The following is an 18,526-nucleotide window of genomic DNA, read 5'->3' as shown; positions in this document are numbered from 1 at the left end:
GGCTGGGGCAGGAGTAAGAGCAGGATGGCAGGGGGAGCGGCCCCACCGGCGCTCCTCTGACTTGGTTGGTCCTCAGCAGATGACGGAGGGTCACCTGCCCTCGGCCCCAAGGTCCCCCGGTAACTGTCCTTGGGGAGGCTCCCAGGGACCCCACTCCACTGGACCTTCGAGAGGGTCGCCTCAGACTCCTCAGTCCTCAGCGAACCCCCGGGGGCTTCGGGGCACAGCAGCCGTGGGAAGGGGTGCCAAGGTGGGTGCTCAGGACAGTTCGTGCCAGCCTGGCCTCCCCCTGAGGAGGGGGGCAGATCTCCACGTGTGGAGGGACTCAGGAAGACCCCGTGCTGTACCTACCCTTCCTTCCCGCCCAGCCCGCCCACCCACCCCTCTCCTGTTCCTTGTCACTGTGGCGATGACAGCAGAGGAAAACCCACAAGCCAGAACCCCAGCTGAGGGAGCTGGGAGCCTCCCGCTGCAGCTGGCCGGCAGATCAGGGCTCTCGCGCTCCAATGCCGCCCTCCGTCCCCGCCGACCATCTCTTGCTGACAGGTGCTTCCTGCCCTCTGAAAGCCGTCCCAGGGCCACCCTCAGCGGGTGCGGCCCCCTCAGTCCTGGGAGAGACGCCAGGCCCACACGAACCCCAGGAACCTCGCAGGGACCGGGGAGAGGCTGTACCTAGAGCTGACAGCCCCGCCCCACTGGGGGCCTCTGAGAACTTGTTCCTGGCCCCGCCCTCACACACTTACAGGACCCCAGGACTGGCCATCTGTGGCGGGTGGCGGACACTGAGGCGGGAGCTGGCCTCTCGCGCGGCCAGGCCGCCGGGACAGGCCCCTGACCCCAGAGACCCCTCCCCACCCAGCAGATCTGTAGCCTGGGCCCGAGGAGGTGGGGAGAGGTCCTTGCTGTGGGCTGTGCGTGGACAAGGCAGGCTGGTCCCCACAGCAACACCTCGTCAAAAAGCCACAGTCGTGGCTCAGTGGACACAAACACCACAAAGAGACAGGCTGAGTGTGCTTTTGACACGTTATCAGTTTTTATTTAAAAACATGCTAAAAACATGGCGTTCCGTAAGCCAGGACCAGGAGGAAGGAAGCGCACAGATACGGCATCGCAAGCAGAAAAGTGCATTGAAAACAGCACGCGTGCACCCCCGCTCGGCCATGCTGCCCCAGCGGGCAGCGTGTGGGCACAAGCCCCAGGCCTGGGCCTCGAGGGGCCCGGTCAGCGTGGCGAGGCAAGGACACGGCCTGGACTTGGCCTCGTGGCGGCGGAGCGGGGGGATGGGAGAACAGGAACGCAAGAGGCCGGCCCTAAAGGGCCGAGGGGCGGGGGGACCTCAGGCACCCGGCTCCCGCTCCGTCCTGGCTGGGTCGCTGCTGTTAGCACCTCCACCAGCGGTGGGCAGGGGCCGGAGAGGCGGGACATCCTTTCCATCCACCTGGACCACTCTTTGGCCACCAGAGCAAGGACGGACGGCCATCTGGTCCAAGTGAAACCAGAACACCTGCACGAGGGCCTGGGGTGGGCCAGCAACCTTTCCAGGTGAGGGGCCACGACGCAGGCCCACGCTGGAGGGGAGAGAGGAGAGGGCCTCCAGCGGGGGAACAGGGGTCGGCACCTGCTGGGGTCCCCAAGGGCCGTGCTCAGCCCTGCTGGCTCACCTCCCTTGCGAGACGGCTGCAGAGAGAGGCCGAGTGGAGACAGGCACTCCCCTGACGGCTGCAGGACCTTGGCCTTGGGAGTCAACTCTGTAAACCGCCTGCATCAGACCCCACTGAGCTAACTGTGACCTTGGCAGGGGAGTCGCCAAGGAGGGGTTTCCCTCAGGTAGTGCTGCCCTCGAGAGCAGGGTCGGGAGAAACCGAGCAGGTGCTGGGCCCCATCACTGACGTCACACGGCGCGGTGGGGACCGCTCTGCACGGTGGGCGAGGGCCTGGAAGGAGCCCCCCCACCCCCGTGCGCGGACTCGGCCGAACCACAAAACAGCCAAGCACAGGGTCAGGCGAGAAGGCAGTTTGGGGAACTGTGGACAAGGCTCTGTGGACAGACGGACGGGGCAGGGGCTGGCGGGAGGAGGGAGCCGGAGGACGCCCCTTGAAGCCCCAGAAACATAAGATGCTAGCGAGGCCATACACCACCAAGGTGCTAGGCTTTCGCTGCTGATTTTAACAAAAATTTTACATTGCATTGATAGGTGTAAACCCCCCCCAAGATAAACCCATTACGCAGCAGGGCCGCTGTGCCGCCCGAATGCTTGTTTGTGGAGGGTCCCTCGCGGCGGAATGGTGGTGCGTCCTCTCTGGGCTCTGCAGACCTGGGCTCCCGGGAAGGCAGGGCCAGAGGGCGGGGAAGGCCCGTCCCCTGTGGCCTCCACCCGCGGCCCTGCCCACGGGCTTTCCCATGAGCACCCCACTCCCGTCTCAGGAGGTGGTCTCTGCTCTGCCCAACCCGCTGAGCGCACCCTACTCTCTGCCGCCCGCACCCAGAAGCTCGACTCCCGCGCACACCAAAAGCTCTGTACTGGTCCCAACCGTCTTGTACTTAAGGGAGAAGGGGGCTGCTGGCTGGGTGGCCAGGTCTCAGCTCTCGGAACAGACAGGTGGAGGCTGGGGAGGAGACAGGGCCCCCCAGGAGGTCAGGGCACCCATCCAACAGTGCAGAACAAAGGCAGCGCCCAGGTGAGGCCCACCTGGGGAAGCACCAGCTGGTGGGGAAACCTTTCCAATCTCAGCCCCATGGACTCTTGACTTATTTTTTTAACTGCACAACTTGCTTAGACCAGCATGAACCCTAGTCGGGGCACCCCGCGGCAGTCGGATGCCCCCCAACTGTCCATCTCCAGGCCCTGACTCAGGCTGCTCTGTCCTGGGGCGACCGTAACAGGATCCCGTCTGACCTCTCTTGGGTCTCGGTACTCTTCCTTGGGGTCGCAGAGGACGTGATCACCAGTCACCTCAGCATCGATGAACCCCAGGGAAGGAGATGAGGTCCTGGGACCCGGTGGACGTCTCTCCCTCCCTCCAGCAGGGAGTCAGCAGCTGAGCGACTCTGGCTGGAGCGACCACGGCTCCGCCTCCCCTCTGGTGGTCGTGGGTCCTCTGCCGCTGTCTGAGCAGCTCCTCGGAAGGACCGCTTCCCCTTCCAGAAGCAACGTGAGAGGGTAAGCAGCGTCTGAACTAGAGAGGTATTTGTCCAAGAGTTTCTAGCAGGAATGTCTGTGAAATAACGTGTTTGCAGAACCTGTCGCGGGAATGCCCGCAGGGGTGGAAGGGGAGCCTCCCGGGCCCACAGAGGGCAGGAGGGAGGAAGAAGGGAAAAGGAACTGCTCATCAGTGACGCATAAGGACCCACGACCGCTCGGCCTCGTTCCCAAGCAAAGCACCCGCAGCCCCCAGAGGACCCCCGCCCGGGCCTCTCACGCGGCCTGGGCCTCGGCAAACGCTGCACCCTGCAGGCCTCGCCCCCGCACGGCCTCCTGCGCCTCCGTCTCCCCTGCCCCTCCCAGGCTCCCTGCTCCCCCACCCTCAGTGCATCCTGGCGAGAGCCTCCTGAGTGTGCACAGCGGCCTGTCCTGACAGAAACCGGGTGGACACGCCCTGTCCCTGCCTGTCCCCACCCTCAGAAAGAAAATCAAACCGTTACAGAAATCAACGCAGTAAAAAGTTATAAATCAGAAAGCTAACCCTAAACTTATCCAAGAGATAGTATTCCTGAATAATCGTAATCAGAGTAAAATAAAATAGAAAAGTTACACTGTAAGGTATAAAAAGCCTGGGCGAGATGTTTCCAGGGGCCCGGCCGGGAGACGGTCAGCCCCGCCTGCGTCCGCGCACCCGCTCTCCGGGTGGCCGGGGGCACCGGGGCCTCCGCCGCGAAGTCTCTCCACTGGGAGGGAGCCCTGCGCCTCCCGCCCCACGCCACGCAGGGACAAAGTGTCAGCGGAGGAAGGACAGGGCAGAAGCGCACTGGTGCCGGGGGGCTCCCAGAGCACACCGCCTGCCCACCCTGTCTTCTTTGGCAAATACACAGGCATCTGGGCACCCCGGCACCCCGAGGTCTCTGCACCTCCTCCTCCCTGGCCTCCGCCCGCCGAGAAGGCTGCAGCGGGCGGCGGGGAAGCCAGGCCGGGGCAGCGGGTGCAGGGGTCAGCAGTCTGGAGGGTGCGGGCAGGCGACACAAGCTGAAGGCCTCTTCCCGGGCGCAGTGTCTGCGGGGCCGGGGCGTTCGGCCGGCCCGCTCAGGCGTCATATTTTTTCCCAGTCCGGTGGATGTGCTGGAAGAGGGTCATGGAGAAGGCCATGCCCAGAATCTGAAAGAAACAGGGAAGGCCTCAGATGGGGGCCACGGGCACCCAGAGCGTGTGAGGCAGCCCCCTGCAGGATGCAGATGCTGGCGGAGTGAGAACGATGCAGAAAAGGGGAGGCCGCACGTGGGGACCTCGGCCGCTCAGACTGTCCGTGCGGGACGTCACCGAGCTTCAAGGCCCAGAAACCTGCCGTTTCAGAGTGCCGCGGTGAGGGCAGGACCTGACCCTAAGTGGCAGCCGACGGGGAGCTGGGGGCGTGGGGGTAGCGGCAGGACGTTGACAGCCCCCCGCCTCACTTCCGCGGGGTCCTGGGGTACATGGCGTGGCGTCTGACTGCTGCTCCGCTGGGAGGAAGTTACCACTCATCTGGGTCCCCTCGGCCCCCCAATCCCGAGCGGAGCAGAATGTGCAGGAAGCCAGCCTGCGGCCTCCCAGGCACCAGCACTCGCCGCGAATCGCGCGGCCAAGGACACCGTACTTCCCGTGGCACTCACACTCAAGGTCTGCCCGTGACCTTGGAGACCGAGGGGCCCAGCCTGGCCCCGGCGTCCTGGTCCAGGCCGGGCTGCAGGCAGCCCCGAGCCGAGCCCCACTCTCGGCACCGGAGAGACCCTTGCTCCCATGAGCCCGTCTTCCGTCAGAGCCCTGAGCAGGGACAGTGGCTTGTCTGCTAAGCTCGGAGGCTCGCAGATGACCAGACATGGTCCGGCCCGCGGGGTTTAGGGAAGAAAGGGGACCTCGTGCAGGAGCTCATCTCCCCGTGATGGACCAGTCAGGGTCAGGTGGTCACCAAGGGTAGGAGTTATACACAAGTGGGCAAGGGGGAGCCCATAATGCTCCCCCAGAAAGGCCGGGGGCTCCTGCTCTCACCACGTCAGCCTTCTCTTCAAGGAGGGAGCTGGGGGCCCCTGCGAGTCCCCCTCTGTCACCCACGCTGGGCCTTGCACAGCACGACCGCCCGCGAAACGCTGGCTGAGGGCAGCGAGCCCTTCCCGAGCGCCTCCCCAGTGCGACGTGTCGGCTATTAAACTCACATAACGCTCAGAAGCGGCCCATGATCACGCACACTACGTGGATGTGTAAACGAAGGCACAGCGGCTCAGCCACCTGCCAGGCCGCACGTATCCCACGGGATGGGGCAGACCCCGCGGAGGCGCCTGTAGGCCTTGCTCACAGCTGACGCCTGAGGACTCACCGCCGTTCAGTTCAGTCACAGGGTAAACGTCCCCGTGCTGTGGGGACAGGCACGTCACAGGCAAACCCATGGCGGCTTCCTGCGGGCTCACACAGGCCCCGGGGGCGCAGCCCGGGCGGGGAGGGCCCCCGTCGGTCCTCTCTCCCTTGGGCTTTGGGGCTGGGCTGCGCGAGGCTGGACGGCCCCCTTACCTGCACGATCAGGATGCACATCCCCACCGTGCCGAGCACGTGTTTATTGTCATCAAACCACATCTTCACCTTCTCGTAGCAGCCCTGGGGAGCGAGGACCAGAGCTTCAGGCGCCGGCGTGACCCTCTCTGCGCCTCTGCCCCTGCCCCCGGCCCCGGTCCTCTTGCCTTCGAGCATCTCCCCCAGGGGATCCGCCTACAAGGCCCCGCCGCACAGCCCCAGACCCCATTCCCTCCGACCTCCGACGCCCCCAGATGTGGGCCCAGATCCCCCACTGCCCACCTGCCTTCTGGCTTCAGGCCTGTGCATCCCCGCCCGCCCGTTAAGTCACCTCCTTGGTGGCCCGGGCCACCGTCCCCAGGCTGTCCACCGCACGGACCCCTGAGGTGGGGTGGGGTGCAGCCTCACCGTCCTCCACACGGGGGCGCTGCTGTTGCGCCCACAGCCCTGGGAGTTCTCCATGCAGCAGCGGTCGGGAACCGTATTCTCCCCCAGCACCGGGTACCAGTCTGTGTAGTCGGTGACACCACAGCACCGCATCTGCAGGGGGAGGGGCCCAGGGTCAGACGGGCCACACCCGGCGTCCCCGTTGGGCTTCCCCTGTCACCCGGCCCCCAGGGGAGCTGCCGCGTGGAGTTCAGCCTTCTTGTCCCTTATTTGGGCCTCAGCCGGGCCCAGGGGAGGAAGTGATTGCTCCTTCCTGGAGGCTGGATGGGGAGAAGGCAATGTCACCTGCCCTCTGAGCTGGGCGCTGGGCGCTGGGCAGGCCGCTCGGCCCTCCGCTCGCCCACCAGCCCCCTGGCTCTTGGCTCTGTGGACCGTCCCAAGCTGGCTGTAGCACCCTGCCCCCTCGCGCTGTGCTAACTCGTTTCCTCTTAGAACAGAACCTCTTGAGTCATGACAAGGGAGGCAACCCTGCTGCTAAAATAAGTTGTCGTTCGTGCCAAAGCTTCCGAAAGGAAGGGCTTGGACGAGGTGCCCTCTCGATCATCCGTCCTTCCCAGCTCCCTGGGCCCCGCAGCTGCAGGTCCTGCTTGCCGACCCCCTCACCCCTCTGCGGCTGCCACACGGTGTCTGATCCAGAAGGCCAGGGTGCCCAGCCGGGTCCCAGAGTCTGAGGCCAGGCCCCGCCCCCCCACCCAGCACGACCCCGCACCTCGGCCTGAATGATGTTCCAGGCGTTCTTAAGCCCCACGTTGTTCTCCGAGTTGTACAGCAGCAGGCCTTCCTTCAGGTCCTTCCTGGCGTTCTCATTCACCTGACAGGTGAGGGCAGACTCAGTCGGGCGAGAGCAGGAGGCCGCCCCGCTCCCCAGCTCTCCCAGGTCGGCCAGAACAGCTGGCCACAGCTCTCCCGGGCGGGGGAGGCCCGCCGGGGGCCGGGGGGTGACCCTGGAGAGCCGAGCTCTTCGGGCCAGAGCTGTGACACGGAGGCGGGGACAGCCCAAGCCCCTCAGCTGCCCTGGTCCCAGGACCAGCCCCGCACAGGCCACCTGCCTCCAGGCCACGACACCCCCCAAGGCTGCCCCTGTCGGGACACACCCTGGGAACGCAAGGTGCGGATCAGCCGTCCTGAGCGTGGGCCACCTCTGCTGTGTCTGTGAAGCTGGAAAATAGCCTCTATCTCTGGGACTGTGAGAGCTAGAGGAAAGGACTCCCGTAAAGAGCTGAGAACAAGGCTGGCCCGCAGGGATCTCGCAGTATTATCGTGCCTCCTTTTCAGAGATGCAAAGGAACTACTGTTACAAATCCTGAGAGTGCCTCTCCCCCTCAGCGTGGCCCGGTCGCCTCCTTCAGGACCCAAGGAGAAGATGGTAACACGGTTCTGGGTACAACGCACCCAAAGGGCCCACCGAGCCCGACGCCCGCGCTTGGCCAGTCGTTCCTGGTGGCCCCAGAAGAAGTTCCCCAACTTTGCAGGGAACCGTCCAGCCTGGCGGGGTCGCCAGGGGTCCCCGCTCCACCCTCCTGACCCCCCGGGGCAGTCTGGGAGCAGCTGTCTGTCCCCAAAGGTCTCTGGACGTGGAATCACAGCTGCCTCCACTGTGAGCCCTACGCACTGTCACCTGGAAGCTTCCCCTGTGTTACCAATAGGTTACCCTCCTATCACCCAGCCCAGGCACCTAGTGAGCCCTGCATCCCTTCCCCACAATGTGTTTGAATACTCCCAGTGACGGGGAGCTCTCTGTGCCAGAGACCGTCCGTGGCATCCCGTGGTCATTAGCGGACTCCACTTCCTAAGACTACGCTAGGTAATGAGCCCCCACCAAAACCTCTCTTCCAGGCCCTTCTTAGCTCTCCTCTCCTCACAAGTATGAACTGTCACTGCTTTTCCTCCGGCTTCCCAGACCCAACCCCAGGGGCAAGGAAGTTCCATACGCCCCCTCCCCTCCTGGAAGGCTTACCTTGTCCGTGTAGACAAAGAAGAGGATAATTAAGATCAGCTCCGCCAGGAGGGTGATCAACAAGACGATGAAAAACTGCAAAGAGAAGGTGCAGGCGTGGGCACGTGGCAGCGGTCCCGGCCGGGGACGGGGTGCAAACGGGGTGGCCGGGGACAGGTAACACCTAGACAGGACTTCCCAGGTACGGGAGAGGCCACGGCTCCTGAGGACTCCCAGATGGGGAGGGCAGGGAGAGGAGGCAGACACCAGTCAAGGAGTGGGAGGGGCACCTAGGGCAGGGGCAGCCAATCATGAGGAAGAGGGGTGGGGTCAGGCAAAGACCATTCTAGGAGCTACTTCTCCGGGCTCAGGCTGGGCACCCAGGGGGCTCAGGGGCTCAGATGCAGGGCGATCCAGCGTTCGGAGGGCTGGGGGGTCTGGGGTCCAACTTACACTCAGAAGGAGGCACCTGTTCTCCTTGACGGCGCCCAGGCAGCCGAGGAAGCCCGTCACCATGACGACGGTGCCTATGGCAATGACGAGGTTGGCTGCAGACAGCGATGGGAAGCTGGGGGAGAAGGTGGCAAAATTGCCTTGGGACACGGAGAGCCAAATGCCCACTCCAAGCAGTCCACAGCCACAGAGCTGGAGAGAAAGGGAAGCCTGTTAGCCCGGCACTGCTCTGGTATCCGTCTCCACAAGACTCAAAGGACTGCGTGTCCCTCCACTGCCCCCACTTCCCCCGGCCCCAACCGTGAGACACGGACAGGGTGCAGCTGGGTGGTGTGACCTGCACGAAGCCCCCAGCCCCTCTGCGTCAAACGGGATGGAACTAGCTTCTCGAAGCTCAGAGGGTCACGTCAATGAGGACAAATTAAACAAGGCGCAGGGAAAGCACGTAACAAGTACGGAAGGTCCTAGCTGCACGTGCGTGGCCATGGGGGTCCCACTCAGTAGAGGAGGGCCTGGCGCTCCGGAAGGAGGCGGGGAGGGGCCACATGGTCATGGAAGCAAGTGAGGAGTTTGGGAGGGAACCGCCGAGCCAGTTTCTCAGAGCCAGACCCTGCAGTGACTGGGTCCCGCTGCCCTGACCGGAAGGGCCACCTGTCCATGGTCCTCAGGAGCTGGAAGAACAAATTTCACGCATATGGAAACAGGAAGGGGCTCCCTGGCCTGGCTGAGGGGCTGGCCGACGTGCAGGGCATGGGTCCGCCATGACCTCACCATCCATCCCAGGGAGCAGCAGCCGCCCCGGCTGGAACCCACTCCACTCCACGGCACCCCTGGGGCTGCGATGCCCGCGGCTGCAGTTTCCCACTCCCCGGGCTGCAGGTCTGCACAGCAGCCTTGTTTTACACTCCATAAGCTGACACCCCCCCCGCTCCCTCCAGGGGCTCAAGGATGTCTGCGGGGTCTCGGGAGCTAGTCAGTCGGTCGACAGGTATCTACCGAGAACCTACAGCACAGAGGAGCCACAGCCACGTTAGGGACCTGCCTTCCCAGGGCCTCGGCTCGGACCAGACGGGAGCCAGGGGAGGGCAGCATCCACCCCAGGCCGTATGCACGGGGGCCAAGTAAGTGACGCAGAGTTCAGGTGGCAGGGGGAGGGGGCAGCCCCTCAGGCACGTGCACGGGGCAGGTGGGGAATGAGACACTACCACTCCCCTTCTGGACCGTTGTGGGACTTGGAAAGAAAGAAGGCCCGTGAAGAGGGTGAGCAGGGCCGGGCGCCGGCCTCCGGGAGACAGGTCCCGAGCCGGGCGCCATGCTGCGGCCCCCAGGATGCAAGCCCGTCTCTGCTCTCGAGCTGCCCCCACTCCGGGGAGCGGACACGTGGCAGCGAGGGCGAGGCGGCCACACGCAGGCGGACAGCGGGAAGGCCGGGCACCGGCAGAGGCTGCCCAGGAGACGACTTCCTCTCTCAGCTGCTCCACGAACCGGAGTGGAGCTCCTACTCGTTAAAGCCGGGCCCTGCTCTAAGCATGGGGCAGCGGTGGCAACGGCGCCGGCAGAGACCCGCCCTGGGGAAGAGGGGACATGCAAGCAAGCACACGACAGGCTTCCCGGTGCCGTGAAGAGAAACAGTCAGGATGGGAGGGAGTGTGGGGCAGGGGCAGGGAAGGCCTCTCGGGAAGGTGGCACTTGAGGAGGAACCCACAAGAGCGGAAGTAAATAAGCACGCAAATAAGCGGGGGAAGAATGTTCTAGAGGAAACAGCAGTGCAAAGCCCTGGGGGGGGGGAGCCTGGCCAGCCGGGGACCAGAGGTGACAGAGTGACAGTGGTGGGGGACCGGCGGGTGGGAGCTCGCAGGCATCGGGAACGAAAATGGTGGCGTTCTTGATGGGATGGGAAGCCCGGGAGCAGGACAGGGACGTGATCTGTGGTTTCAGCAGGTCACTCTGGCTGCTGTGTGGAGAATAGGGCATCGGAGGGCAAAGTGCGATGGGCGAGCCATCAGGACGCCACTGCCGTGACCAGGGGACCAGGCGGGGCTGGAGGGACCTCCAGCGGGAGGCTGTGCAGGAGTGCCGAGAGACAGTCCAATTCGAGATGTACTTGGAAGGGCTTGCTCGGCTTCGACGCATGAGTAGGATTTTGATAAATGAGGAGACGGAAAGGCAGTCCAGACGGGGCATGCGGAAAGAAGCGAGGCTATTCCCGCGCGGCACTAAACCGGAGACAGCTCCCAGGGCTGCAGATGGAGCCGGCCGAGCGGAGCAGCTGCTGGGGCCCCACGCCGTGGACAGCCGCCCTCGCCCCGTGCCCTGCGGCAGCCCCGCTGCAACGGGGCCGAGTCCGCGGTGTGGGCACACCAGGCCCAGAGCGGCCCCCCACGCAACGGGGCATCCACCCAGCTCAGCCAGGGACTGGGTGCCACCCACACCCGCAACCACCAGGTGGCGCCCCAAGCCGGGTCAGAGCTCTGGGTTTGCAGGGAAGCTCAGAGACTTATCCAACCTGTCACTGACTCTGCTCAATCCGGTCACTTTCTGTGCTGCCGGCTCAATTTTTCTTTCATTAATCACACCATGGAAATTCATGCTCTCCATGCTGAAGATTTATGGCTCTAAAAGCCAGACCCTGGAATAAAAAAGAGGAGACCCCGGGCTTCCCTGGTGGCACAGTGGTTGAGAGCCCGCCTGCTGATGCAGGGGACACGGGTTCGTGCCCCGGTCCGGGAAGATCCCACATGCCGCGGAGCGGCTGGGCCCGTGAGCCATGGCCGCTGAGCCTGCGCGTCCGGAGCCTGTACTCCACAACGGGAGAGGCCACAACACTGAGAGGCCCGCGTACCGCAAAAAGAAAAGAAAAAGAGGAGACCCCGCTGCTGCCAGGTCACTTGCTACAGGCTAGGTCGCTCGCTACAGGTAGGGAGCCTGGCCTTGGGACCCTGGAGCCGCAGGACGCCCTCCCACCCTGCGCTGGAGACACCGGGCCCCTCGGGACCATCCCTGGCCCGGGAAAGTCCTCAGGGTACTCGCACCACTTTATATAAGGGACCTTAGCATCCACGGATACCAAGGGACGACTGTCTGGCTCCCTCCCAGCAGCGGTTCCCACCGGGAGTGGGCCCGGGGGGGTCCCCTTGTGCCTCCCCTCCCCGTGTGCCTCGTGGACAGGGGCCCCCATGTGGGAACTCCCAACAGCTCAGAACCTCCAGGAGCCAGTCACCTCGGTGACTTCAGGCCCCCCAACCTCTGACCTGCTGTGCCAGCTCCCCACAGCCCGCCGGGGAGGACGAGCTGCTCCCCACACCTCTGCTTCCCTCTCATTTCCTGTCTGAGGTCACCCTGCCCCGGGTAAGTCTCAGGTAAGGCCTGCTGCGGACAGCAGGGCAGCCTCCACCGGCAGCCTGGACCCAAGTCCCGCACCTTCTTCTCAGAGCCACACACGCGTCCCCGTCCCCAAAAGGCCACTGCTGAATGAATGAGGCCCTGCAGGCAACGAGAGGCCCTGCTCACCCCACATCCTCGGCCTCCTGCTGAGAGGGAGGGACCCTCTGCTCCCGTCTCTGACCCCAAACCAGCAGAGCCCCCAGACCCTAAGTTCACAGACTAGGACATCACACTGCCAGGCCCAGCCCGGGACCTGGCTGCCCGGCATTTGACACAGAGCCCCGGCGCCACCCCCGCTGAGCCCCGACGGGTGAGAGGCGCCAGGCCGCTGCCTCAGCCCCAAGCCCAGGTCCCGGCCACGCGCCCCTGCCTTCCTCTGGCCTCCGTTTTTCAGCCCAGCCTGCAAAGACCTGCCTGAATCCTTTCCCTAAAATGCCTCCTTCGTTACGCTGCTCCCGTGTGACCCTAAGGTTCTTTCCCTCTCTGCGGCCCAAAGCCCTTTAAGATGTGGCATTTGGACTAGAGAATCTCCGAGCCTGAGACACGCTGTTCTCACCCCGGTCCGGTGGTCCCACCAGAGCAACTTTACTCCCAGGGGACATCCGGTAATGTCGAGTCTTTTTTGTCACAGCTTGGGGCGAGGGTGCTACTGGCACCTGAGTGGGCAGAGGCCAGGGACGCTGCTAACTGCCCTACAGGGCACAGGGCAGCCCTCACGCAACAAAGAGACATCTGGCCCCAAATGCCAATAGAGATGGAGAACCGCTGCCCTAGCCCCCTGCCCAAGCCAGGTGTCCACCCCCCAGCTACCAACTCACAGAGAAGACAGACACCCGAGGAAGAATTGGTGTGTCCCTCCAGCGTGGGGTGCGTCCCTCCAGCGTGGGGTGCGTCCTAGCTCGGAGAGGGACACGCACGGGAGGACAGTGCTGGTGAGGGCCGGAGAGGGGCTGATGTCTGGGGGGGGGCAATGGCAGCAGACAGGGTTTGTTGGGCGGGAGGGCAAGAGGACAGGAAGCCACCTCTGAAGCCACAGAAGGGGCAGGGAGGGCGAGGGAGGGATGGGAGGGACAGGGGGGAAACCACCCCACACGGGGGGGGGGGGGGGGGCGCCCAGCACAGGAAGGAGGCGGGGCCTGCAGGGGCACAGCCAGAGCTCAGCGCTGGAGAGCTCAGCTGGTGGCATTCGGGGACACTGGCTTCCCAAAGCAGAGGGTTGTCTCAGACACAACCAGCTAGATTCAAGCCCCCCGGCAGGAAGAAACCCCGGGGCGAGGCGGGGTGACTCAAGCACCAGGACCCAGCCAACTGACCGACCCAAAGGCACCAGCCACCCTGCTGCGGTCCGGCACTCCTCTCTAAGCAGAGGCAGGCCCAGGGGCCACCCTGACCACCGAGCCTCCCTGCCCCTTGCCCCTCTCCCAACCAAGGGCACTTCCAAGTATTTTCTACTCGGGCTCCAAATGAACCCCCATCCAAAGGTGAGCAAACCCTTGGCATCTGTCCGTTCCCTGCTCTCTACAGGGACCAGGACCTGGTCTGTATTGTCCGTTACTAAATCCCCAGGGCCTAGAACAGCGCCTCCCCTTGGCAATGCCCATGGGTCTCCCTCCTCCAGGCTCTCTCTTCAGAAGGGAGAAGGTGCGGGACCCTTCAGGGTCTCAGCATCTTCCTCATCACCCTGGGCCCATCCAACAGATGCACAGCGTGCAGACTGAGGCCCGCAGGCTGTGGCCTCATTTATCAAGTCTGCTGTAATTAGCCAATACCCCATGGCCTTTCCCCGTCTTCAGCTGCAACCACACTGATCTGTGGTTTTAATTCATGTTTCTGCCATGTGTCCTTATGTATTTTTCACACAGCACCCCAGTTCTCCGGGAGGGAAACCATAACCTCCCCTGAACAAACCTCCCCTCTGAGCTTCCTCCCTCACTTGCTTAGAGCCAAAGGGCAGCCACTGCCTGTGTCCCCCACAGCTGCCACCATCTCCCCAACGTGTAGGGAGGCCCTCCCTGGGGTGACCTCCTGTGCCAGGGCTGGACATCCCTACCTGGCCCTCTGTGTAGACGCACTGCCCATCTCCACAGAAACACCAATGCTCCCAGGCCAGGTTCACGTCTCAGCCCCCTCTCTACCACCGTGGGGCCCAGAACATGCCTGGATACTGCAGAAATATTTGTTCCATGGATGGATGGATGGAGGGATGGGTGGAGAGAAGGATGGAGGGAGGGAGGGAGGGATGGAGGGAGGGAGGGATGCATGGATGGATGGAGGGAGGGATGCATGGAGGGAGGGATGCATGGATGGATGGAGGGATGGAGAGATGGAGGGAGGGAGGGATGGAGGGAGGGATGGAGAGATGGAGGGAGGGATGGATGGAGGGAGGGATGGATGGAGAGATGGAGGGAGGGATGGAGGGAGGGAGGGATGGAGGGAGGGAGAGAGGGAGGGAGGGAGGGGTGGGAGGGGTTGGGAACAGGACCATAGCCAGACACACAAACCCACCTGAAAAAGAAGGCCCCCTTTGCACCCTCTTCACCACCCCCGTGCCAAGTTCCCCCGCAGCTCCCCTATAGCCCCTGTTTGCCTGTTTAAGTCGCCTTCTCTACCTGCCCCATCCCCTCAGAGCTCAGCACACCCTCTGGCTACTTTCATCCCCGAGGCCTCTGTGTCTCTGCAGCGCCCCTGCCCCCCACGCTCTCTTTGCTTTGCAGGAGCCCCTCAAATCCTTGGCCTCAGCACGCCCCCGTGTTCTCTGTGAGTCAGGGCCAAGTGCAACGTTTAACAGCATTTAATAAATTAGTGGATGTGGAGAATAAAACAGCAAACAGAAACGACTATAATTTCACAGCCAGTGCGCTGGCTGGTAACGATCCTGCCTGGCCCTGGGAGAAGCCGGCTGCTAGGAACTTCATCACGCAGAGAAGGGGGAAAGGTGTCAGCGCGAGGACTGAGGGGGCGGCTACATCGTGTTTCAGCCACCCTCGCCTCTTGGCGGGGAGGTGGGCTGCAGCTCATTCAATGTCACGGCCATAAAGGGAGATGGGGGCCTCCAGACAGAGCTTCCAATTCCACACAGAAGGGACAACGTCACAGGGACACCTTTGCCAAAGCCACCCGGAGACAGAAGGACCAGGGCACGGAAAGGGGTGGGCGCCCGTGAGAGGGCTCCTCTGTGCCTGGCCCCAGGGGTCCAGCCTCCGCTTGAGCACCCCGGGGTCCCGGTGCTCACCTGCCAATAACACACTCTGTTCCTTTTTTGCACAGCTCTGATTGGTCAAGAGTTCTTCCTTATTAACTCAGGAATCCGCTTCCCCAGGGCTAACGTGCGTCAGTCCTAGTTTTGCCCGCGAAGCCCACCGAGATCCAGTGTGGCAGGACCTGAGGTTCTTGAAGGCCTGTATCTAACAAAATCCTTTCCCAACCTTCTCCTGGCCTATAAAAGTGCTTTTAGGGCTCTCACCTCTGAGTCACCCTCCACTACCAAAAGTTAGGTTCTAGCTCCAGAGGGACCAGTGCAGAGTGCAAGACACCACTCTCCCCTCCCGTACTCTGAGCTCTATACCTCTGGTAATCCAGCCTGTGCCGCCCCTGGCTGGGCTGGGAGTCACAGCACAGGTGTGGTTCACACTGAGTTTGCACGTGACTCAAAGCCAAACAGCATGGTTCCTCGGCCATTCTATTTTTAACCCCACACTTTCTCTCTCAAAGCCTCCAATTTCTTCACGACTTCACAGCCTCCAATATCACCAGCTTGCAGAGGTGATAGGGAGATCACACCCATATTTCCGAGCCGAATTTTCCTCCGAATAAACACGACATAAAGCATTTGCGTATCTAAAACCCAGTCACATTTTGATTACTGCAGAATGTGGTTATTTGTCTATCTAAGATGGTTCTAGGGGAGAGCGTTTAAATGTGGCCAAACTTCGGGGATGCTGTATTTGGGAGCTGTTGAGTCTCTGACGTTCACAAAGCTCTTAAGTTACATGCTTCCCGAGCCCACTTCTCTCCAGCGAGCTTTGCAGGGACATCGGGAACATGGGAACCACGCCCCCAATTCACTGGCATACCCCATCGGTTGAGAGGGGCTCCTGCTACAATACCTCTTGCTATCGAAGACTCTTAAAAGTGCTGGGGATGAAAGAGCTGAGACGGGGGGAGACCCCTCTTGAGACCGTGAGGCCAGCCCTTCCTCCCTCCAGTCAGTTAGGGTCCTGGGTAGGGGTAAATGCAGGTACCGCAGCCTTGGCCCCAAGCTGGCTGCACAAAGGGCCTGGCATCCTCTGACCCCACTGGAGGCAAGGGAGGAGACTGGCTTTGCTGAAGCACTGCCCACCTGTTTGGGCTTCCTGGCCTGGCCTCAGTACGGAGGGCACCTGCCCTGCCTAGGGGCTCACACCAGCCAAGGCACCTGTGGGACTGCAGGGTGGCAAGCCCTGTGTCTGTCCCTGGGCCTCAAAGGCCAGGGCAGGGGTGCCAACAGCAGGCCCAGTCTCCACGACAGCTGATGCCCAGGGAGCAAAGGGCAAGGACTAGAACTGGGGAAGGGGGTCTACCTTGGGCTCTCCCAACACGGCCCCTTTAAAACTCTGGACTTCCACACTGTTCCTGTCTGGGAGGAAGGCTTGCAGGGCAACAGGGCTCACCTCCCCTACGGGCACCCGCACCCCAGTTCCCAGGCCATCTGGGCTCCTCAAATCGGACAGCGGGGCCCAAATCGACTTTCTCGGGTGCCAGCCACGGCACCTCAGTCTCGGACTGGCCACAGGCCTGCTCACTCGGTGGGGAGACGGAAAGAAAAGGAGGTGGGAAGCAGCTCAGAGCCCCCAAGGGGGCCCAAGGAACAGGCCCAGATGGACCACAGGCTGATGTGTGGTGAGGAGGCCAAGGAGCAGCGGGTGCTACAAAGCCCCTGCCAGCCTTGTAAAGGGGGCGTGACCACTCATCAGTCTGTCCACACTGACCCAGGCTAAGTGGCGGCCCTTCCAGGGCGGGCCCACCAGGCTGGCAGAGCTGCACATGCTTCCTGTTCAAGCTGGGGTGGGGTGGGGTGGGGTGGCTGCAGGGGAGAAGGGACACGAGGGGAGCATTGTAACCCAGGGTTCCCAAGCTCGCCCCACGAGGATGGAGCCCCTGGATGGCGGGGTTCTGCTCCCCTCGGGAGCGCACACAGCTGTGTTCCACCCCTGCTCTATAAAGGAGAGGAGATGGGCTAAAACAGCAGGGGGCAGGCTTGGGAAGAACTTCTCAGATGGAGGAGACAGTCGGTTGTCCCGGCTCCACTGGACGCTTCTGTTCCCTGAGCCAGTGGGAGGACTGCCCTTCGCTGGGAGAGTCGGGGAAGGTGACCCCAAACTCCAGAACTTGTCAGCACTCAACAGGACACAGCTTGGCGCATCGGGCCACCCAAGACTAGCAACTCTTGGGCAGGTGCTAGTGCGAGAATGGATGCCCTGTGCTGGGGCAGGGGTGTGCACGGAGCCCTCATCACCTGCGCCCCAAGCGCCACGGCTCTGGAGCCGGGAGGGAGCCACGGGGAGACAGCCTGGGCCACAGCAAGAGGCACTGTCTGAACTCCCAAGGTCATGGTAAGCTGGGAGGGAAAAGCGCCAAGGACTCAGAATACTTGTCAGAGGAGTCTGGAGAAAGGATTTCCCCACCACAGGCATATTTTTTCCCTTCCTGCATTTGTTTTACTTTGTGCATCTGGGAGAAAGGCACTCTTGACGGCATCGAAGCACAGAATAAAACATGAAGCTGGGGCTGCCTTGGGAGTCAGGGATGGGTTTCAGAGACCTATCTTCAAGGCTCATGTTGAAACTGGGGCCACCCGGGCTTCCCCGAGAAAGCAGAACCGTCCACAGCCCGCATCTCTGGACATGGAGCCCCAGGGGACAGTAATGGTCCAGCCGCCTTTCTGGGACGTCTCTCCGCTGAAAGACCGAGGGAGAAAAATACACCTCCCCAGCACTCGGGGACACAGAGGATGGATAGGCTTATGCCTGCCGAGCCCTTTGTGTTCCTCGGAATATAAATATGGTACAAGGTACTGTGCTATTATTCAGACTCCTTGGAAAATGCAGGGGATACCTTGAATTCACATCACATCTTTCTGGCAAAGAGCTCAAATGATCTGGGAGACTATAACTCACCTTGCAGAATGGGGAGGGGGTGGGGATCATTCTCCCTGTTTGAGGAAAGGTGCCCCCAGCCCCCCTAGAGAGGAAGAAGAGTCACGCCATGAAAATACGTCCACTTCTGGGTGCCTCTCATTCGTCAGGGCTGCCTCCATTCAGCCTGTCACAGAACGGAGGCCCTTTAATAATGTAAAGGGCACAGTCTTCCCTGGCTTGAGCTCAGCAAATAACACTCCCTGATTACATGTGTAGATATTGGGAAGGATCGTGGTGGACAACCAGCTCCAGCTCTGGCCCCAGGACAGCCGCCCACACACACTTCGGCTATAAGCCTCGGAGGCGGCCAACACGATTGGTCCTCTCTCCAGGGATGCTCTGCTCAGAGCCGGATTATTTACACTGCCAGCCGGGAGCCGTGTCCACCCACGTTGGGATCTGACATTTCTGACATGTTCTGTGGGGGACACGGGCTG

General features: G+C 62.5%; 1 protein-coding gene across 2 annotated transcripts in view; it reads right to left on the bottom strand.

The window, feature by feature from the left end:
• Window positions 1-1,005: 1,005 nt before the first annotated feature.
• TSPAN9 (tetraspanin 9) overlaps window positions 1,006-18,526 on the bottom strand; it is a 183,981-nt gene continuing 166,460 nt past the window's right edge. For both annotated transcript variants that reach the window (XM_033404257.2, XM_004279008.3), the window contains 6 exons: window positions 8,530-8,721; window positions 8,098-8,172; window positions 6,850-6,951; window positions 6,102-6,233; window positions 5,694-5,777; window positions 1,006-4,310 (listed from right to left, as the gene is read on the bottom strand). In XM_033404257.2, the coding sequence (XP_033260148.1) occupies window positions 4,239-4,310; window positions 5,694-5,777; window positions 6,102-6,233; window positions 6,850-6,951; window positions 8,098-8,172; window positions 8,530-8,721 (657 nt within the window). In that variant the 3' untranslated portion in view covers window positions 1,006-4,238. The remainder of the gene's footprint in view (window positions 4,311-5,693; window positions 5,778-6,101; window positions 6,234-6,849; window positions 6,952-8,097; window positions 8,173-8,529; window positions 8,722-18,526) is intronic.

This window comes from Orcinus orca, chromosome 11 (genome assembly GCF_937001465.1).
Source record: "Orcinus orca chromosome 11, mOrcOrc1.1, whole genome shotgun sequence".
Taxonomy (NCBI): Eukaryota; Metazoa; Chordata; class Mammalia; order Artiodactyla; family Delphinidae; genus Orcinus; species Orcinus orca.
Note: the sequence above shows the minus strand (reverse complement) of the source record. Positions and strands in the feature narration are given on the sequence as shown.